The sequence below is a fragment of the Lethenteron reissneri genome, chromosome 17 (genome assembly GCF_015708825.2).
Source record: "Lethenteron reissneri isolate LAM-NWPU_2019-01 chromosome 17, ASM1570882v1, whole genome shotgun sequence".
NCBI lineage: Eukaryota > Metazoa > Chordata > Hyperoartia > Petromyzontiformes > Petromyzontidae > Lethenteron > Lethenteron reissneri.
Window position 1 is genome coordinate 12363724 of NC_083795.1, and position 23176 is coordinate 12386899.

Consider the following 23176-nt stretch of genomic DNA (forward strand, 5'->3'; position numbering starts at 1 on the left):
AGCCATCGCCATGACAACTTCTGCACTTGAGAAATGGAATATAGTACCTACAAATGGATAAGACATCGGACATCGGTGAGAAAGAGCTTCATAGCTCATCGGATTTCCTCCAGTATAAATACATATTCTGATTCCGATTCAGAGTCATTGCTGCATAGGTTTTACCGGCTGTGTTCCACGGCTCTCCGATGTGTTTTCAGGTTGTACCACGGCGTTTGTTTGGCAGTGTCTGACGTTTGGCACCACGTGCTTTCCCTGCACGTGTAGTGAAACTATTTTTTTTATTTGACTAGGGTAAGGCCCACTAAGCCATAGAGCTCTTTTTTTAAATTGACTTGGCCACGTGGAAATGTCGAGCGGCCAAATACTCTGAATGCGTGATGTTGATACTAAATGTGGAGGGAAAACCGGAGGACCCAGAGAAAAATCCATGTGACCACGGAGAGAGAGACGCACAAACTTCAAATATACAGCAGCAGGCGTCAGGGTCGGGATCGAACCCACGACCTCCTGTACACCAGGCGAGGTAGTTAACATCTCCTAGCCACCGTGGTGCCCCTCAGTCATAACATGACACTAAACAACATGAGGCACAAACCAAAAAATATATCTGGAGACTAATTGAAAGCATATAAATATTTGTAATTCTCCTTGCTTCGTCTCAAATTCACTAGTATTTTATGATTATTATTATTTTAATTACGACAGAACGGCTAAAACTATTTTAACAATTAATTCCAGAGCAGCTGTTGCCTCTGGTGTTGGCCGCCCCCTTCCGTGTGGAGTTTATTTTTTTTATTTTCACGAAAGCTCTCGGGGAACGCACGGGGAGGACCTGGCCCCGAATTCCTCGGCGCGGCAGATTTCTCCACGCGCTCCGAAACACAGGCGCCCCCCTTCGCGAGCGGCGAAGTGCCAAGCCGTCCCGGCTGGGTGGCTGAGGGGGTGAGAGCGCTGGGAAGCTGCCGAGAGCTCTGCGTTCCGTGATCCGGCTTACAAGCTGCCCGTTCTTGAACCGCCTTCTCAAGTGCTAGCGAGGGTTGATGGCCATCGGCGCGGCCAACGATGACTAAGCAGGAGCAGCAGCAACAACAACAAGACCAGAAAGACAAATCACGGTCAGTTTGGTTTTGCACTGCATTTGGTTCAGGTCGGCAGAGTTGCGCAGTGGTAACGCTCGTGCCTCGTAGCAAAGCTGGACCTGGGTTAGATTTGCGGACTCGCTGTTTTTGTTCTCCTTCGCCCGCACGGCGTGAAATAAGTTTTACTTGCACACTTACATGCTCGGGACACCTCTCTCTGTGGAGTTAGTACTTTCTCACCCCCTGTTTTGCCATAGTTGTAAAAAAAAAAACTCTCATACATTCCAATGTAAAAAAGTTAAGGCAAATTGCTCCATTAGGCTTCATACACACACAGCAGCACCATTGCCGTCTACTGCGGAAAACTTGACAGGATCCTCCTGACAAATAATCTTGAGACTCGGAGAGGCTTTCCTTTCGCGCATCATCCTAATAATATTAATAATGGGAGTTGAAACAAAAAAAACGCAACACTCCTGGATGGTGATATCCTGCAGCTGGGTGAATGCAATGTTGCGTGGAAAAGCGCATTCCAACTCGTGCGTGTGGGTAAGAATAATATCACTTTAACGGATCTCAGCGGTAGTTCTGTGATGTCTCCTTGCACGGGCTATTCTCTAACACGGACATATATTGTTCAGCGCAATGGGAATACAATTCGGAAGAAGACGAGACAAAAAAAGAAATTTAATTATTTTGTTAATTGACGGCCTTCTTCAAGGCCACACGCCCATGGCTCTTCACCCAGCGACCAAGACCCCAATACTCCGAAGACTCGAGCCGAGGCCGGCAACGAAAAATCCCAAAGCTCCACTCCCCAGCCACCTCCCACTTCCCGCTACCCTCCGAGCAGAGACCCCGGCGCTCGTGAGTGAATTTCAGGCGTGGGAACGACTCTCAAGAGTTTTTTTCCCTTATTCTTCTCGTAGCCATGTGGGTCCATGCTAAGTGGCCATGGGGGGAGTGGGCCCATAAAGGAAGTCATTGAGGGGGGCCACAGCTGATGGCTTGCCAACCCTGTGGAGACGTTTCGGGGAGGGTGGAGGCAGCTACGCTCTTGCCCCCCCCCCTCCCCACCACCCGCTCCATACTGTTACTCCCTTGGGTGTCTTACAATCCATTGCCTATTCTGCATAATGGTGGGAGCTCATTGAGACGTAATGGGCCTGGCTCCTCTGTGGTTGGAAGGGCCGTGTCTGCCAATATCTGGTGTCGTAAAACAAAACACGGATTACCGCTCTTTTCCATTTCATGCCTGAACTGTTGAGAACTCGTCTCGCTCCCAGACCACCTTACACGCGCCTCTTGCAAGGGAGATCTGGGCTACGGCCTACAGGGGGAATGTTTACAAAAAAGAAAAGCACCGCTCAAACGTTTACCGCGCAAAATTAACAACGGTTTTAAAAGTATCCAAAAAAAAATCAACGCGCACAACAAACCCATTGTGAACGCGAGAAGTGGCAACAACAACGCGCACAGCCCCACGTGAGCTCAGCCTCGCAGCCGTCTCCTTTTGAAGGACCTCGTCCGACAGTGGCGGCCGCGCAGCTACGGAGATTGTAAAGCGGGCGGCCCACGGTTCTGGGGGGGGGGGGGGGGCCACGGTGCCGGGTGGGCCACGGTGTCTGGGGGGGCCCCGGCGACCGGCGTTACGAAAAGGGTCGAAAATTTGGACAACGTGCGGGGGGGGGGGGGGGCCATGGCAGCCACACTTCGCCACCGGTCAAGGATAATGCTGCATGTGCCTGTGAGTGTGCGTGTGTGAGTGTGAGCCTGTGTGAGTGTGCGTGTGTGAGTGTGAGCCTGTGTGAGTGTGTGTGAGTGTTTCGGAGGGGCAGGGGGCGAGGGGGCAGTGTCGAGAAGATGAAAGCGAGGTTGGACAAGGCCCAGCATTGTGTTGGACGCGAAGACGCAGGGAACACAATCCACACGTTTACTCGCATTCTTGGCGTGCACGGCCATGTGTATACGTACAGGGCCGTGTGTACATGTACAGGGCCGTGTGTACATGTCGGCGTATATGCAATGGGGAGCGGTAGTGTAGCGGTTAGCGCGCTGTGCTACGAACCTGGCGGGCCGAGTTCGATTTCCGCTCACGGCCAACACCAGTGACGATGATCTGAACCGGTCATGGGTCTCCCCTTGGTCGACTCAGCCTCAAATTAGTACCTGGTGCGGTGTGTAAACATCACCACTGGGGGGTCAAAGGCGGCCGTGCGTGATTCTGGCCACCTACCCCCTCGTGTGCCTTGCCGGCCTTCATAGGTGCTCGCTAACAGCACTTGCCCCAACAATAGGTTGAGGCTATACGGGGATCTTTGTCTTTGTATGTACAATATATGGGGCATGATTCTTGGTGCAGTGGTTTTTAGAAGTCCGCTATGAATCCGGCCACATCTGAGCCGGTTGAGGGTACCCCACTCACCAGCGTGGTGAAGTATGGTCAAACAACCCACATGACTTACTCAGGAGGGAAGTACTACTATTCACATTTCATTTCACCAGGTAAGGCCCACTGAGCTATGTAGCTCTAGGGGTGGTCACCCATCCCAGTAATAACCAAGCTCAAGTCTGCTTAGCTTCTGAGAGCTGATATGACGTACATCCCTTTGTCAATCCACTGCTGGATAAAGGGCCGGCAAGATGTTAACTCCCTCGCCTGGTATGCAGGAGGTCGTGGGGTTCGATCTCGACCCTGCCGGCTGAATGTTTGGAGTTTGCGGGTCTCTCTCCCCATGGTCGCGTGGATTTTTCTCCAAGCCATCCGGTTTTCCCCTCCGCATTGAGAAACAGGCACTGACAGTGTTTGGCTGCTATGAATTTCCACGCGATAAGCCACTTTGTTGACCTATCAATCGTGGCCAGGTCGCTTCTGAAACAGAGCTGTATGTCTCAGTAGGCCTTACTTGGTTAAATAAATAAATGTTTGTAGCTTATAGACCAGCGCGGTGAAGTACGGTCAAACAAGCCCCATCACCGACACACCGACTTTAAGAGGCCTTCATCCATCCAGCAATGGATTACCAAAAGACTGCCACGCATTTACATAAACCCGGCACAAATTGTTAAAAGCCACCGAGTATCTGCGTATAGACACTGTTAGTGTGGGAATGTATTGGTGTATTGTGAATGCTGGTAGTTGTAATGCTGTGTGTGTCTGCGGGTTATATATAGGAGGCTGTGTTCTTTGTTGCGTGGCGATGTGGCTCATACGCTTGGCATGCCCCCCCCTCTCCACGATGTCTCAGTGATTCCGTCACTTAATGTCTGAGCCGCTTGTCAGCGCGAGGAGACAAGAGCTGTGGCTGTTTGTGTGGCCCGCCTCCACGTTACGCACTGTTTCCACAATCACCACCACAATCAGCACAGCTACCACCACTACCGCCACAACCACCACAATCACCACCACTACCGCCGCAACCACCACCACCACAATCGCCACCATAAATCAGCACAGCCAGAACCACCACCACAAACAGCACAAGCATCACCACTACCGCCACAACCACCACTACCACCACCACCACAATCGCCACCACAATCAGCACAGCCAGAACCACTACCACAAACAGCACAAGCATCACCACTACCGCCACAACCACCGCCACCAAAATAAACAAAGATCCCCCGTGTAGCCTTCACAGACTGTTGGGGCAAGTGCTGTTAGCGAGCACCTTTGAAGGCCGGCACGGCACACGAGGGGGTGGGAGGTCAACACCACACCCGGCCGCCTTTGTCTCCCCAGTGGCGATGTTTACACATCGCACCAGGTACTCATTTGAGACTGAGTCGACCTAGGGGAGGCCCAGGACCGGTTCAGAAAATCGTCACTGGTGTTGGCCGTGAGCGGGAATCGAACTCGGGTCGCCAGGTTCGTAGCGCAGCGTAGCGCTAACCGCTACACCACCGCTCCCCACTTTCCACCATCACCACCGCTACCACAAGCACTGTCACCAACGTATGTATGTACATGTTAGACTTCTTTCGCACCGTACGTAGCCAAGCGTGCTAATAGCCAACAGGCACCGCAATCCTCACTGTGGCTGCCACCACTATTGGCGCAACCACCATCAACAACACGTTCACTCCACTAAACAGGTGTTTTCGATTACCCTTACACAAACGCCACGGCCTATGTTATAACATACAACACACGTGCCCTTTATTAACCCAGACGAGAACCCATCAATGATTACATCACAGGGCCGTGAGAGCTGGGGGGGTCGGGGGTAGGGGGGGGGTTGCATCCAGCAGTAGATCGATCATGACCGATGGCGATGAAGAACCCGTTGAGAGTAGCACACGCGCCAGAGCTCGCAGCAGGGAGCCTATTGTCTGGACGACAGCACCGAGAGGTGGTGCGCCCACAACACAGCACGCGCTCGGGGCGCCCTCATTGTTCATCATCTCAACAATGGCCCCGTGCCCAGCCAGCAGCAGCAGTGGGGCCTGCAGGAAGCCTCGTCGTGAACTGGGGGGGGTCTATGTAGAGGGGGGGCTCGCACACCCCTTTGATTGGTGCTCTCTCGTGGGGCTCACCCACCATCACAGCCACTCCACGGTGGCTAGGAGATGTTGACTACCTCGCCTGGTATGCAGGCGGTCGTGGGTTCGATCCCGACCCTGACGCCTGCTGCTGCTGTATATTTGGAGTTTGCGTGTCTCTCTCATCGCGTTCGCGTGTATTTTTGTCCGGGTCCTCCGGTTTTTCCCTCCACATTGACAATGAACAGCACGCATTTCAGGTATCTGGCTGCTATAAATGTCCACGTGATGAGCCACTCCGTTGAGCTATCATTTGTGGCCAGGTCGCTTCTGAAAAAGATCTACATCGCTCAGTGGGCCTTACCTGGTAAAATAAAAAAAATTGTTTAGTTTTAGGAGCACCCCCTTCTCCTGTAATGAGTACCTGTAGGGGGGGGGCTCCCCCCCCCTCCCCCCTGGACGCAGGCTGCTATATCTCTCACTGAGGTCATGTTCTGCGTCTAGATTTGAAGCTTTCGTGACTGCAAGGATTCATATTCTTAGGTTTTTTCGGTAAAGTCACGTAGGTAAAAATTTTAATTAATAAAAGTAAAATAAAAATAAAATAAAAATCACGACGTTTCGGAGGCTTGTGTTGCCTCCGAAACGTCGTGATTTTTTAAATTTTATTTTTATTAATTACATTTTTTTACCTACGTGACTTTACCGAAAAAACCTAAGAATATGTTCTGCGTCGCCTCGAGACTGGAAAAGTACGCGTCACGTGACAAGCAGCTGCAGCCCACAGCGGTGTGCCAGAGCGTGGAACGATTTCCCGGTGTCGCTGATCAGGACAGACGTGGCTTGAATGAATCCCTGCCTCTCGGGGGCCTTACCTCGCGGCCCGTGGGGGGAATGACCTGGTGGTGGCCACATTGTCAACCCTGTCGTGTGCCCTTGCTTAAAAGGGGTGGGGGAGGGGGCGGGGGGCCAACATTGAGGGGACGGGATTGGAGCACGACGAAACCAATGTTAAACAGAGCGAGTAACGATATACGAGCGGCTCTTACCTCTCGTGCATTCTGCTGTTCTAGCTCTCACTGCCTGTGTACAGTCTATGGGGGAGGGCTGTACCAACTTTTTTTTTTACAATACTGTCAATTTATTTTTAATGGTTGGGTGGTTGGGGGAGCCCAACCCAACCCAGCTTTCAGCAGGAGGGGGTGCTGAGCCCCCCCCCCCCCGCCTCCCCCCACGACTCCGGCGAGTACCTGCAGGCTGGTGGCGAGCTGGCGGATGTAGAGCATGTTCATGTCTTCCACGATGCGGATCGTGTCCTCGCGGCACAGGGCACCCCGCTCGGCCGGCATGATCTTCCCACACAGCAGGGACAGCATGGGGCTCGCCCGGGACACGCCGGGGTAGTCTCGTCCGCGTGTCCGTCTACCGCTGCCTCGCTTGTTGGGCTGTTTGGTCGTCCGTCTGGCTTGGCTGTCTGGCTGTCCGATTGCCCGCTTGGCTGACTTGTTATGCGGCTCGCTGTCTCGATGTGTGTCTAGCTGTATGTCTGCGTGGATATCTGTCCGTCTGGCTGGCTCAACGCCTAGCTATACGTGCGTGCGCATCTGCCTATTTGTACATCTGCCTGCGTATTCGACTATTTGTCTGTCCGGCTAGCTGCCCATCTCTCCATGCGTCTGTCGAGTCGTCTGCCTGCCTGCGCGTCTATCTTTCACTGTCAGTCAATCACATGCGCCGAGGGAGCACGCACCTTCAGCGCGATTGCTTCCACGGCAGGCGCACACCTCACGGGGAAGACACCCGCCCCTCACTGCAGCTCGCTGTGTCTACCCGCTCCAGTCCAGGACACGGACTCCATCGGACGTGGTCCAAACTCACGGAATTATCATTCACCCACGTGGTCAGATAAGAGGCGCGCTTGAAGAATAACGCGCACACAACACCACCCCCCCAACCCCAACGCCACCGCGCTCAGCAGCCGTGCAGCAGCTTTCGTGCACCACAAAGTCCGGTAGCTTCATCCTACCGGCAGCAGCTGCTGCCAGGTAATCGGGGGGCCTCAATCCAAATCTTCTTTACGCCGAGTCAAGGTCCTTTGCGAGCGCTTGCGAGGCTTTCTTGAGCAGCTAAAGCCACGTGACCACCCTAAGCTCTCCTGGTTTTCGTCATCGCTTCGATTTGTTTGAAAGACTCGGAGAGGACGAAACAGCCTTCGCATGCACCGATGAAGCGGTAGCCGCTCGCTCACCCACGGGTGAAACAACCACGGATGATGTCGCTGCTGCAGTCAGGGTCCATAGATCGCTCAATGATCGACAGGGCCACCTCTTCAATTCTTTGTCGCCGTCATCATCATTGCTGTAGTCACCTTATAACCTAGCCCCCCCTCCCCCCACGAGCATCGCCCGGCTCCGCGTGCCGCCAAACTCTCTCTCGCCAGCGCCGCTGGAGCCGGGCAGTGACGGAGAGGAGACGGAGGCCGCCTTCTATGTTTAGACACGCGCAGCTGTGCTCGCTCTGTGTATTTATGCCAGGATCCTGAGCACTCCCCCCACCCCAACCTACATCCCCTTCTCTTCCCCTCTTCCTCCTCCTCCCGTTAAAGCTCCATCCTGCTCCTCACCCCCCCCCCCACACGCACACCGACTCGCCCCCTCTCGCTAAGTCAACTTGTTTATAACTCCGCTGCGTTTCGCAGCTCCTTACCATTTGTCACATCGCTGCGTTGTTGATGAACATCGCGCATCGCGGCCGCTGCAGTCACCGATATTAATAACATCGGCGCTATTGCCCCGACTGCCTGCTGCCATCGCTATCGTCACAGTCATCGATAACGACAGCATGAATCTACGCACACCGCAGCTGCCATCACTGGCACGATGGTGGCTACGACTACTCTGCTATGCATGCACGTGCGTTGAACTTCTTTCGCACCGTACGTAGCCAACCGCGCTCATGGGAGGTGCTACCAAAGCTGTCACCACGACCATCACAATCACCGCTGCCACCACGAACTACCAACCATCACCAAAATGACCACCACCACAATCGTCACAAAAACCATCACTACCACCACTACCACCACAATAACCGACATTCACTCCCACTACCACCACCGCCGCCACCACAATCACCCGCACAGCAACCAACACCAAAGACAAAGATCCCCCGTGTAGCCTTAACAGACTGTTGGGCCAAGTGCAGTTAGCGAGCACGCTACCACCACCACTACAATCACCGCCACCACGGGGCATCCGGAGCCCCCCCCCCCCCACATTACCCATGGCCCCCACCGCCCCCTCCACACTTACAGCGGCTCCCCATGGGTTTCGCAACTCCTCGGGACTCTCCATCAATGAGCCACCTTGTACAATCCCCCCCCCCTCTCCATTAGCCCCCTCCCCTCCCCCCCGATAATAATAATAAAGCCCTCCGCTGCCAGTCGTCGCACAGACCTCAGCAGCCAGCGCTCAATCCCGCACACAAAGCCACGCGGACAGCCCCCTCTCTACCCCCCCCCCTCCCGCGCCGTTCGCTCGCCGTTTGGTTCAACAACGCAACTCACCACAGGCGGGGGGGGGGGGCACTGGGGGGAAGGGGGGAGGGGCGCGGGGGGGGGGCTTCACATCACAAGAAGGTGACACATTTTTGTTTGCGGCTTCACTGCTTCTCGGCGCGCGTTCTCAGTGTTGCCTCGACTCGCTTTGCGCTCGCGGTTCGCGCACAGCTGAGAGCGACTTTCACCGGGGCGCGCCCGCAAAGCGATCTGCTGAGAGGCGCCTCCAGCCACGATGGGGTCACTCATTGAGCCAAGCGAGGCGCTTGTTATTCGCTCGCTTGAGTCACAGAAGGGGGAAAAACCCCTACACGCACGAGACTGACCCCACCACCACACCGCCCCCTCCCTGCTGTGGCGGTGGCGATGGAATTCGGGTCAGCTGCGACCCTCTGACCCCTCCGTTGGACCCTGTGGCTCAGCGTGCCACCACGGGGTGGGGCGCTTGACGTGATGTTCACATGTTTAACTTGGTTCCGATAAACATTACACGGATTTCCCCGCCCCCCCCCCCCCCACCAGATAAGACGTCAATATTCGCGAGTGTTTAGCAAAAACTCTTCATTGTTCACATAAAAAGAATATAAACAAAAGTTACCTGTTTTGTTTTTCCATACAAATTCAAGGCTCTTCGTGTGTTTTTTTTTGTTTCGTGTTTTCCCTTCCCATGGATTTTGAAATTAATCATTGTTTACTATCCAGGGCCGCGCAGGGCCACCACGAGGTCAGCAATTGTGCCAGGTTCGCAGCGGACACAACCACTACCTGAACTGTTCCCCCATTTCATCAGTACACAAAGACAAAGACCCCCCGTCTAGCCTTCGCAGGCTGTTGAAGCTAGTGCTGTTAGCGAGCACCTACGAAGGCCGACACGGGCGCACGAGGGGATTGGTGGTCAGCCCCACGCCCGCTGCCTTTGTCTTCCTAGTGGCGAAGTTTACACACAGCACCAGGTACTCATTTGAGGCTGAGTCGACCTAGGAGAAGCCCAGGACCGGTTTAGATAATCGTCACTGATGTTGGCCATGAGCAGGAATCGAACTCGTTTCGCCGGGTTCGTACTGCGGCACGTTAACCGCTACACTACTGCTCCCCCCCCCAACAACACACACCCGTGCATTCACATTCTCTCTTCACGACACAGGCTGCACGTCCTGACGTCAAATTAAAACCTGAGACGCGAGCGTCAAGGACTGTGCACGTGTTTAAACTCAGTGTTCCAATCCACCCACGTTCACGTCTGGGAAGAGAAAGGGGGTCAGAGCGAGAAGGGGAAGTTGGCATGAGTGAGTGTGGGGCAGAGAGGCGGGGTTGGAAGGGGAGGGATGCCGCCGACCATGCTGGGGGTGAAATGAAGAAAGCCACGTTAATTTGTATGTTATTATTTTTTTTGGCTCTCAGAGGCGCCGATTTGCGAGCTCGTCAAGGGGCTGGGGCGCTGGGCGTGGGGCGGCGTCAGCTGCCGCGATTTGAGCTCTCGCGGAGCACAGCGAGGAAGTTTTGGGATTCAGAGCCACAGATGTGGCCAATTATTTTCTTCATGAAATGCTTTCTTTGTATTTTTTTCTATTTTAGTTACTCCAGCCTTTTGCCAACGGCTTCGCGCCGGCAGGCCAAGCGTTTGTGCGGAAACTCTCGCGTGGCAGTCGGTCGGCAGTAGAAGTGGACGTCACAGAACTACCTCTGAGATCTTCTTACGCACACTAGAGGGCGCTGCGCTTTTATCACGTGCCCTGCTGTAGAGACACTCGTCGCAGGGCGCTCAAACCGCATTTTACTTTTGTAGATATCACTGCTGGAATATTTGGGCAATTAAGAGCAAAAAAATTAAAATCTCAAATGTTATTTTTTTGTGTGTGCACTCATCGATGAGCACATCAACCTCACACAACCCAGTTTAATCACAGGCAGCTGACATGATGAGATAATAAAAAAGACTAAATTGGAATATACAAAATTGCAATCATCGCTCCTACCGCAAAAATTTTAGCAGGACCCTCATGAGAAGGAGTCATGAGACTCGGAATAATAATACAATTCTCAGGATAGCTGTCTCAATGTATCAATTCCTGAGCTAGCCAGCGGTTTAGGCTCTGCAGGCTCTCATTGTAATGAGCTCTGCTACAAAGGGCAACAAATGTTGAGGTCTGGACTTGAATGCGTAAATAATGAGATGAACGTAAATCATTACCACTCAAAAAAGACCCCAGTGAAGTTTATTGTACAACTAAACAACTATTATGATGAAATTTTAAATGCCGTTATCTTCAATCGCAGCCAATGTTACACGGCGATGCAGTAATTGAGTAAAATAAATAATATCACAGGCGATGGCGGAGCCAAGATTTTCAGGTAGGGGGGGGGCAACCCCTCCAGCAATGAAAACTGATAGAGGAGTTGTGAGTAAGTAAGGAGTTGTTAGTAAGTAAGGACTTGTCCCTTGCCTTGTATTCGACGCGTGTGCGACGATAGTGCAGCCATCGATCGAGGGTCGAATTCGAACCGCGTTGTGTGATCGGCATCGCGCTCGCTGAAGGTGAATGCCTTCAGGGAAGTCGTGTACTGTATACGCAATTCTGTGAGTAACTTATAACTGCTTTGCCGTTACTTATTGCCAATTATGGACTTAGACTATTGTCCTATCATCTCATAGAGTCCCTGGCACGTAATAACATGCTACACAGTGGCAGTGGGGGTCACAAAATGCCGATTTATTACTGGCTCCGCCAGTGATCACAGGTCACCGATTAGGAATATGGAATGTCAATTGCAATCTGATCGTATACGTTAACGATGCAATTTGTGCATTGTTATTAATTCTGTTTAATTATATTTATGCAGCAACATTCAACATCGGAGTCAATCTGTCCTCTCCGCCCGCCCCCTCTCCCAGTTACCCCCCTCTCCCCCCAACTGAATCGAACTTTTGTCGCCCTGTGGTGCTAATTCCACATTGCTATGATGGGAGCAGGCGAAATCGTAGTGCAAACAAAGTATTTATCACTATGAGACCTCCTTTACCAGTGGCAAAATATAGTAATAGGTTTTTACCCTTTCAACTGGTACAAAAACTGACACCTTTATACAAGGGATCATGTTTGCAATAACCACAACACAAGCAGTCAAAATGCAAGCAAAAAGAAACAACTCTGATAATGATATTGATATGCACTGTCCTTGAAGTTGATTGGTCCACACCCAAGACAGCTTTTCTTAGAGCCTAGTCTCCATTGGTGTTCTGTTGTGCATAGTTTTTTTTACGTCACTACGTAACTGCCGATATACAATAATCGATTATTTCAATGCACGGAGAATAGTATTTTGTAAACAAGCCTGGCTGAAAAACTAATCCCCTGTACAGTACTACAGTGCATACTTTCCTCATAATGGACTGAAAAAAAATCCCTCACGAGAAGAATGGTTGAGAAAGCGACATTTTTGGAATATTTGCTTGAAAGTGGGCCATTTCCTCCTCAAATTTGAGCAGTAAAATTCCCCTTTAGCTCAGACAGCCCGTGGGGGGGGGGGGGGGGGGGGCTCACGTGCACACCCTTGCTGGATCCACCGTGATCTCACGCAGCGCTTGGGACGCGGAGCGGCCTTGGAACGCTCTGGCCTTGCGTTTCACGAAGCTGGGACGGATGGGTGGGACCCAACAGCCACTGCCATAGAGTGCCCCTTCGAGCCAGGGGTTCCATATGGTAGTCACGAGGAATCAGACACGATGTAGATCGCACATTAGGAACCGATCCAGTGGTGTAGCTATCGAGTGTGCAGGTGGTGCAACTGCACTGGGACCCCACAGAGAGCGTGGGGGGGGGGGGGAATGTGAAATTGAACAGGGGGCGGGGGGGGAATTTAATTTCTTACACCAGGGCCCATGCCAACCATGCTATGCCATTGACACAGTGATCCATCGGACACAGTGGCCCATCAGCCAAAGTGACCCATCAAACAAAGTGATACATTATACACGAGGAACCCATCAGCCACAGTAACCCGTCAAACACAGTGACCACCTATAAGAGACACAGTGACCGACCATCAGACACAGTAACCAGAATTAGAAACACAGTGACCACTTACCAGACAGTGACCACCCACCAGACACAGTGACCTTCCAGCCATCTATATGCAAGATTTTTCTTCCTTGGCTACACTTGTGAAATGTTTATCGGCTTGCGTCCTAAGGCGCTTCGGGATAATTTTGTATTTAACTGCTTAATGTGTGTGCAGACACACACACACGTACATGTGTGTGTCTGTGCGGGGCCACGTGATGGGTAAAGAGGAGAGTGCCGCAGCATACATTGTTGTACCGCACTTCTACGCTCCCACGTCCGTGCTCCCCACCTCTTTACCCACGCTGACAGTGTGGCGGTGAAGTATGGTCAGCCAACCCCTACGACCAGCACGTATGTGAGCTATACGGGGGAACTTTGTCTTTGTAAAAATATAGAGCCAAACTATTGGGGCAAGTGCTGTTAGCGAGCGCCTATATTGTTCAAACTGTTCTAAATAAACTGTTACGAAGGCCGGAACGGCACACGAGGGGGTGGATGGCCAACACCACGCCCGACCGCCTTTGTCTCCCCAGTGGCGATGTTTTTACGCACCGCACCAGGTACTCATTTGAGGCTGAGTCGACCTAGGGGAGAACCAGGACCGGTTCAGATAATCGTCACTGGTGTTGGATGTGAGCGGGAATCGAACTCTGGTCGCCAGGTTCGTAGCGCAGCGCGCTAACGGCCACACCACCACTCCCCACTGCCTTTGTACCCACACACACACACGAGCATTGGCGACTCATCTGAGCTGATGAGTCTTAAAGAGTGTCAAACCGGTGCACAGTTGTCGATCACTGCATCACTGCTTCGACTGTCAGTCGGCTGTCAGTCGGCTCTCAATTGCTCAACTTCACCTTGACGGCGCTCAAAGAAAGACAAGTGGGATGAACAATGCACAGCGTCGCAACAACAACCGCTGATGGTGCCCGCGCAGCGTTGTGCCACATGGGCTGCGCGCGTTGTGTGAATCTCACTGGGTGCGAGGCGGTCGCGAGATTGCGTCACAGAGCGGCGCGATGGGTACCACGCGGGCATCTCGCTCGCAGGCGACCCGGAGGTTGTCACGGAACAATGCCGCCTTGTGTCTCTCTCAGACAGATGTATCGGAACATCGCTGCCCCACTACTCCCTCCCCATTACACACTCCCTCAATCAGCTCCATCACCCACCCATCCACTCCCTCCCCCAATACCCCACGCAGTGACACAAACCTCTCAGTCACCCCCTCCCCCCCCAAAACTACGTTCGGTTACAATAACTTTTTTTGTGCAACATGTCTTGTGGCACAAAGTTGTGAGCGGTTGTGTTGGGTTACAGAGAGCGACTGTGGTGGTGGACCGATGGATAGTTGTATATATTTGTTTATTTGACCAGGTAAGGGGCTATATAGCAGTGTTTTTCTTTCCCGAAGCGACCTTGACACAAATGATAGCTCAACGAAGTGACTTTTCACGTGGAAATGTACAGCAGCCACAGAAATCTAAACGCGTGATGTCGATTCTAAATGTAGAGGGGAAAACCGGAGGACCCGGAAAAAAAACATCTACGCGACCCCCCGGGAAGAGAGACACGCAAACTCCAAATATACAGCAGGCGTCAGGATCAAGATGAAACCCACGACTTCCTGTAGACCAGGCGAGGGAGTTAACATCTCGCCACCGCGGCGCCCTAAATCACGGTTGCCGAGCACAGGGTCACAAAGGCCCAACACGCCAAACGACCAACAACAAACAGCGCTCGTGAAGGTGTATTGAAGACAGCATTGATTCAATTTTTTTTTTAGTTGAACGTGGCCATGAGAACTTGGGGAATAGATCGGCAGTATAAACACAAGTTCGGAGGTGATCTCCGCGTCTCTCTGCTACGAAAAGTGCCATTTCCCGAAACGTCGCCCATCCTATTAGGCGAATGTGTTGAGAGTTTGTGTCTTTAGCTGTGTTACTCGGGCACCACTGCCAAAGGCAGTAAGTACTATCACAAAGACACGTTTTGTTTAATGCTGGTTGGTGGTGGTAGTTGCGGGTGGGTTGGGTTACGGTGTGGGGTGGAGGGTAGGGAGCGTAGGAGGTGGGGGTGCTGGTACAGCGAGTAAAGTGGAAGTTAATCTGTCGCAGCGTGATATCGATACCCTCTGCGGGGGGGGGGGGTCGATCAAGCGCCATGTGGAGCGCGGAGCCCGTGCAGCACCGAGCGATGCGCGGGCTCGTTCTGCGCCAGAGGTGGAGTAGAAGGTGGAGCAGGAAGAGGAGTAGGTGGAGGAGTAGGAGGTGGAGCAGGTGGAGGAATAGGTGGAGGAGTAGGAGGTGGAGTAGGAGGTGGAGCAGGTGGAGGAGTAGGTGGAGGAGTAGGTGGAGGAGTAGGAGGTGGAGCAGGTGGAGGAGTAGGTGGAGGAGCAGGTGGAGGAGTAGGTGGAGGAGCAGGTGGTGGAGTAGGTGGAGGAGTAGGAGGTGGAGCAGGTGGAGGAGCAGGTGGAGGAGTAGCAGGAGGAGCAGGTGGAGGAGTAGGAGGTGGAGCAAGTGGAGGAGTAGGTGGAGGAGTAACAGGTGGAGCAGGAAGAGGAGCAGGTGGAGGAGTAGGAGGTGGAGCAGGTGGAGGAGTAGGTGGAGTAGGAGGTGGAGTAGGTGTGAATGTATGTGGACGGACAGATATGGGGCGTGTATGGGAAGGGTGCGCGTTTGAACGGTGTGCTTCTTGAATTCCTTTCCTACAGTTCTTGACAAACGACGCCAATAATTAGTAGTGTTTTTGCTAGTATTATTATTGTTGTCGTGTTATTTTTTTACTTAGATACTGTACTGACGACGGACATTTCAAGCCCATTTTTTTATCACGGGGTTGAAGGGGCAATTTTCTCGCCCTGCAATTTCTCGCTCGCGTGCCCTGCTGGAGGAAGGGCGTCCCTTCACTGCCGAGGGTATGAGGCCCAAGTTCTCCCATGTTGACCCAGGTTCGCCGTGTTGGAAGTAGTGCCTACACTGCACCCCACCACCCACACGCGGACCCTGCCCATCGAAGACGACTCTCTGGGGTGGTTGCTCGTTGACGCTGCTCGGATGGAGGCTGCCCTCTGCTGGATTGAGTCGCCGAATTGTCCACGCTCCGCGAGGTGAAGCCGTCGAGAAGAATGGGACAGCGTTACCAGCCGTAGGAATGTGGAATTTCCACCCCCCCCCCCTCCCCAAAATATGTGGTCAGAACAGTGCCGGATTAAGCTAGTGCGAGGCCTGCAGCATATGTTATAAAGGGGCCCTAAATTTAAAAAACGTAAATATTAAAACACATAATTTTTTTTTACTTGCATAGTGAAGTAGTTGTATTTCTTCAGTTGCTATACAGCCAGATAATACGACAAATCGCTAACCTTAAACACCCAGTCGTTTGTAAAAGTTGAAGGCGGTATAGTACTATAGTAATAGAGCAAGTGCAGAATCACTGAACCGGGATTGATAGCTTGAAAGCATTTAGCGCGGGGCCCTTGAAAGTGCGGGGCCCGTAGCATTATGTAGCTACTTGTGCTACTACGATAAACCGTCACTGGGTCAGAATGAGAAAAGGCACAATAAAGACTGTGGATGTTGATGATTGACGTGATGTAACGTATGAGAATGACCTCCACTTGAAACATAACGTTGAAATTTCAGATAGAAATGATGACGTTAGATTTAATTGACGATGACATCCTTGATGAAGTAGATGACGATTACGACCTTGATTTGATAACATGTTTTTATTGTGATCGTTCCTTCCCGTTATAATGATGTAGCAATCTTGCTATTCGTTGATAGCCCTTTGTCGAACCAGTGCTGGACGAAAACCTCCCCACGCCGTATCGGTCTCATGGGGGGGGGGGGGGGGGGGGAGTGTAACCATACTTCACCACGCTGGTCAGTGCGAGTTGAAGAGGAGGCGCCTCCCTAACCATTTCAGATGTCACTCGCCACTGACATTCAGCCTTGACCTCGAATCGATCGCAGATCGATCGATTCACTGCGCAGTGAACGGCTCCCCGATGAATGGATATGCACCATTAGGCAGCCCTAATTGTGTAAAGCGTGGAGCCAATCACAACAGCGTCAACAGAATGTCACGTGACGCGTATATACGTTTGGTATTTACTCACAAAATCATCCCTGAGTCTGAGAGCGCAAAAAAAAAACACGTGGAGCCCCCTAGAGATGGGAGCAGAGGCCTCGCGCTCTCGTTCGCCTGCTGCTACTCCTACTGCTGCTGCTGTTGCTGCTGCTCCTACTGCTGCTGTTGCTGCTGCTGTTGCTGCTCCTACTGCTGCTGCTGTTGTTGCTGTTGCTGCTGCTGCTCCTACTGCTGCTGCTGCTGCTGTTGCTGCTGCTGTTGCTGCTGCTGCTCCTACTGCTGCTCCTGTTGCTGCTGCTCCAACTGCTGCTCCTGCTGTTGCTGCTGCTGTTGCTGCTCCTACTGCTGCTGCTGTTGCTGCTGCTGCTGCTCCTACTGCTGCTGCTGTTGCTGCTGTTGCTGCTGCTGCTGTTGCTGCTGCTGCTCCTACTGCTGCTGCTACTGTTGCTGCTCCTGTTGCTGCTGCTGTTGCTGCTGTTGCTACTGCTGCTGCTCCCACTGCTGCTGCTACTGTTGCTGCTCCTGTTGCTGCTGCTGTTGCTGCTGTTGCTACTGCTGCTGCTCCTACTGCTGCTGCTACTGTTGCTGCTCCTGTTGCTGCTGCTGTTGCTGCTGTTGCTACTGCTGCTGCTCCCACTGCTGCTGCTCCCACTGTTGCTGCTGCTACTGCTCCCACTGTTGCTGCTACTGTTGCTGCTGCTGCTACTGTTGCTACTGCTGCTGCTCCCACTGTTGCTGCTCCCACTGCTGCTGCTGCTACTGTTGCTGCTACTGTTGCTGCTGCTGCTACTGTTGCTACTGCTGCTGCTCCCACTGTTGCTGCTACTGTTGCTGCTGCTGCTACTGTTGCTGCTCCCACTGCTGTTGCTACTGTTGCTGCTACTGCTGCTGTTGCTGCTGCTACTGCTGCTGCTACTGTTGCTGCTACTGTTGCTGCTACTGCTGCTGTTGCTGCTACTGCTGCTGCTACTGTTGCTGCTACTGTTGCTGCTACTGCTGCTGCTACTGTTGCTGCTACTGCTGCTGTTGCTGCTGCTACTGCTGCTGCTGTTGCTACTGCTGCTACTGTTGCTGCTGCTGTTAGTTTTTTACTTAAAACTTTCGTGACTGCAGGAATTCATATTCTTTGGTTCTTTCGGTAAAGTCACGTAGATATCAAAATTATAATAGTAAAGTGACTAAAATATAAAACCATTAATGTAGACTGTAGCCTGGTTTTAAGCTTAAAAAAACAGGCTACAGTCTACATTATAGATTGCCAGTACACTCACTCAGCTTAATAACCAGGCTACAGTCTACATTATAGACTGCCAGTACACTCACCCAGTTTAATAACCAGGCTACAGTCTACATTATAGACTGTCAGTACACTCACTCCGATTAATAACCAGGCTACAGTCTACATTAGTGGTTTTAGTTTCTAAAAAATTTATTCGCTTTATTTTTATTTTTTATTTACGTGACTTTACCGAAAGAACCAAATAATATGTTGCTGCAACTGCTGCTGCTCATACTGTTGCTGCAGCTGCTACTGCTGTTGTTGCTACTGTTGTTACTGCTGCTACAACTGTTGTTGCTGCAGCAGTTGCTGTTGTTTCTGCTGATGACGGTGTTGCTACTGCTGCTGCTTCTACTGATGCTACTGCTGTTGCTGTCACTGCTGCCAGTGGTAGTAGCCTGCTGAATATTCCAACTCTGCTACCAGAGTTTTGCGGCTACTGATGCTACTGCTTCTGCAAGCAATGCTGTTGTTGTTGTTGTTGCTGCTATCAGTTTTTCTATTGCTATTACTGCTGCTGCTGCTACTACGAATATTATAACTGCGACTATCGCTGCTGCAACGGAAATACTGCAGCTAGTACTGCAATTAATACGGATGTTGCTGCCGCTATTGATGCCGCTATTACGAGTATCGCACTGCTAATGTTACCCGTTGCTGCTGCTACTGCTGCTCCCCCCGCCGTGTGAATTCACCGTGGCCCTGTGCCGCCAGAGAGACCGCAAAGAGGAATCGCCGCATTCCTGCGCGAGTTCCCGTGGCGACGGCTGATTGATGGCAGAACTTGAGGCAGGGCCCACCACGTGTCCAGCGCGGTGGGGGAGGGCACTGTGAAGACGGGGGGGGGGGGGGTATGTGTGGAGGGGGGGCACGTGTGGAGGGGGGGTACGTGTGTGGGGGGGGTACGTGTGGAGGGGGGGCACGTGTGGAGGGAGGGGGCACGTGTGGGGGGGGGGTACGTGTGGAGGGGGGGGGGCTCGTGTGGAGGGGGGGGGGCTCGTGTGGAGGGGGGGGGGCTCGTGTGGAGGGGGGGGGTACGTGTGGAGGGGGGGGTACGTGTGGAGGGGGGGGGTACGTGTGGAGGGGGGGGGGCACGTGTAGAGGGGGGGGGGGGCTCGTGTGGAGGGGGGGGGGCTCGTGTGGAGGGGGGGGTACGTGTGGAGGGGGGGGTACGTGTGGAGGGGGGGGGTACGTGTGGAGGGGGGGGGGCACGTGTAGAGGGGGGGGGGGGCTCGTGTGGAGGGAGGAGGGTACGTGTGAGTTATGCTAAGGCGCTCCTATATTTACTCTCGTAGAGAGAGAGAGGGGGGGGGGTCCTCATTCAAAGTTCTTTGCGGGGTGTGCCCATTCAAATGGATGCTATTCACTTTCATCGAGACGTCGTTCGCCGACCCCACCCGCATTCAATGCGTTTCATGGATATTCTTAGTTCGATGACTTTTAACGGAGGAGTTGTACATCGAAGCGCCCAACATCCACCGTTATCGAGATCCGTTGCTTTCGTAGACGCACGCCATTCTGTCATCTACATTCATTTTCACAACCTCCCACGCCCCCGTGTCGCCTCGTCCTTAAACAACTTACGCCGAGCTCAAACAACCCACGCCGGGTGAACGTACAGGCGGGCGCTGGTCACAAGCACTGTGCCTCTGCACACAACATCTTTACTGAATAGCTGCTCGCTAATACGCACGAAACAACAACTGGAAATCCGTTCCCGAGTTGACGTTACCACTCCACCGCGGCACTTGTGCCAGGCTATGCACAAATACAGAGATCCCCCGTGTAGCCTGCACAGACCGTTGGGGCAAGTGCTGTTAGCGAGCACCTATGAAGGCCGGCACTGTGTCACACGAGGTCGCGGGTGGCCAGCAGCGGGTACTCATTTGAGGCTGAGTCGACCTAGGGGAGGCCCATGACCGGTTCAGATAATCGTCACCGGTGTTGGCCGTGAGCGGCAATCGAACTCTGGGTCGGCGGGTTCATAGCGCCAACCACTTACACCACCGCTCCCCCCACACCACCACCGCTGCGCTTGTGTACCAGGCTAGGTACACACACACAGGCACACGTAAAGCACTCACCACTGGCGGTGGGAAGAGCGCGCTCTCCCGAATCCTCTTCCTCCTGAGCTCCATCTCGAGCGACGAGCACTTGGCGACCGTGGCACGGGTCCTCTCCCCGCGTGTGAACGGCCCGGGGAGGTAGAGAGACGAGGAAGAGAACGAGGAGAAGAACGAGGTGGCCGCGACGATTGACGACGATGATGACGACGACGGAAGACAGGAGGAGGAGGAGGAAGAGGTGCAGGGTGAGGTGGAGGTTGTGCGAGATTCGGAGGAAGATTCGGAAGGGGTTGAGGAAGAGGAGGCCATCATATCTCGTCGCTCGTACAAGTTTCTACGACTCCGGAGGATGAGAGAGGAGAGCGGGGAGGGGAAGAGAGGAGAGAGGAGAGGAGTGGATGAAGGAGAGTGGAGATGAGAGGAGAGGAGGAGGCGAGGGTCGTAGAGCGCAGGCGCGCGGGGAGAGAGAGAGGACGCGTTACGGGCGCTCTCTCTCAGCACACTCTCTCTCTTCTCTCCTCTCCTCTCTTGCTCTGCTCTCTCCTCTCCGCGCTGGAGACGAGCGAGAGCGCCTCTGCAAGGGAGACACAAACGCGCGGATCAGCGCGGTAATCATGCGGCGGGAACCCGCTGATGAAGGCGCGCACAGATTGATGGAGGAGTAGACGGCGTGCGGGGCCCAGGAGGAGGATGAGGAGGAGCAGGGAGGAAGAGGAGACGGAGGAGCGGTGATGATGATGATGGTGGTGGGGGTGACGATGATGAAAACGCACAGACCTGTCTGAAATCCCTGCGATCGTACCTCTCGTTCGATCCTCGCGGATTTATCGAATCCAGCAACAGCAGCAGCAGCAAGGACAACAACGGAGGTCGTGCCGGTCGCGCGGACGGAGAGCGGTGGATGATGGACGGGCGACTTGGATATAGAAGCGACGGACGGGATGGAAGAAGATCTGTCTGCTGATGGACTCGGCGGCTCGGGACTTCTCCGTCGAGAATTGGGGTGAGTATCAAGTGACCTCCTCCTCCTCCCTCCTCCTCCCACAAGGAACAACTCGCGGATGATGTCACGACATCTCGTCACTCACGCCTCTGGCGCCTCGGTCTCGGGCGGAGTTGGAACGCGAGCCTGTGTGGGTGCCGTGTGGGTGCCGTATTTACGTGTGTGGGTGCGTGTGGGTGAGTGTGGGTGCCGTGTTTACGCGTGTGGGTGCCGTGTGGGTGCCGTGTTTACGTGTGTGGGTGCGTGTTTACGCGTGGGGGTGAGTGTGGGTGCCGTGTTTACGCGTGTGGGTGCGTGTTTACGCGTGTGGGTGAGTGTTGTCTCGCGTCTGTAGGCGGTGGTGTTGGGTCCGCGATGTGCTGTTTGTCACGGGCTGGCCGGGCGGAGTGAGTGCCTCCGCCGCCGTGGTTGTTTTGTGACTCAGTGCTGACAAATGAATCGCCAGACACGCGCACGGAGAAATGGGCAGGCAGACACACAGACGCACAGTCACACAGACAAGTACACAGACACACAGACAGACACACAAGACAGGCACAGACAGACACACAGACAGACACACGGGCAGATATACAGGTAGGAACACAGACACACAGCCAGACGCACAGACAGACACACAGACAGACACACAGACAGGCACACATGCAGATATACAGGCAGGAACACAGACACACAGACAGACACACAGACAAGCACACAGACAGACACATAGACAGACACACAGACAGACACACAGGCAGATATACAGGCAAGAACACAGACACACAGACAGACACACAGACAAGCACACAGACAGACACACAGACAGACGCACAGACAGACACACAGACAGACACACAGACAGGTACAAAGATACAGACAGACACACAGACAGACAGACACACAGACAGACAGACGCACACACAGACAGACACAGACACACAGACAGACCCACACACACAGACACACACACAGACAGACACACAGACAGACACACAGATACAGACAGACACAGACACACACACAGACACACACACACAGACAGACACACAAACACACAGACAGACACACACAGACACACAGACAGACACACAGACACACAGACAGCCACACAGACAGCCACACAGATACAGACAGACACAGACAGGCACACAGACCCATACATACAGACACACAGACACAGATACAGACAGATACAGACAGACACACAGACACAAACCGATACAGATACACAGACAGACACACAGACACAAACCGATACAGATACACAGACAGACATACACAGATCGATACAGCCAGACACACACAGACACAGACAGCAGCAGAGGGGGAAGCGCGGGTTTGGGGAGGGTTGGGGTGAGGGTTGGGGTGAGGGTGGGGGTGAGGGTTGGGGTGAGGGTTGGGGTTGGGGTGAGGGTTGGGGTGAGGGTTGGGGTGAGGGTTGGGGTGAGGGTGAGGGTTGGGGTGACGGTTGGGGTTGGGGTGAGGGTTGGGGTGAGGGTGGGGGTGAGGGTTGGGGTTGTGAGGGTTGGGGTTAGGGTTGGGGTGAGGGTGGGGGTGAGGGTTT

General features: G+C 53.3%; 1 protein-coding gene across 1 annotated transcript in view; it reads right to left on the minus strand.

Moving 5' to 3' along the window:
* Positions 1-8046, minus strand: part of LOC133343501 (rhotekin-like) — a 45349-nt gene extending 37303 nt beyond the window's left edge. The window contains 1 exon segment of the mRNA XM_061553161.1: positions 6818-8046. Coding sequence (XP_061409145.1) covers positions 6818-6943 — 126 coding nt within the window. The 5' untranslated portion in view covers positions 6944-8046.
* Between the last annotated feature and the right edge of the window lie 15130 nt (positions 8047-23176).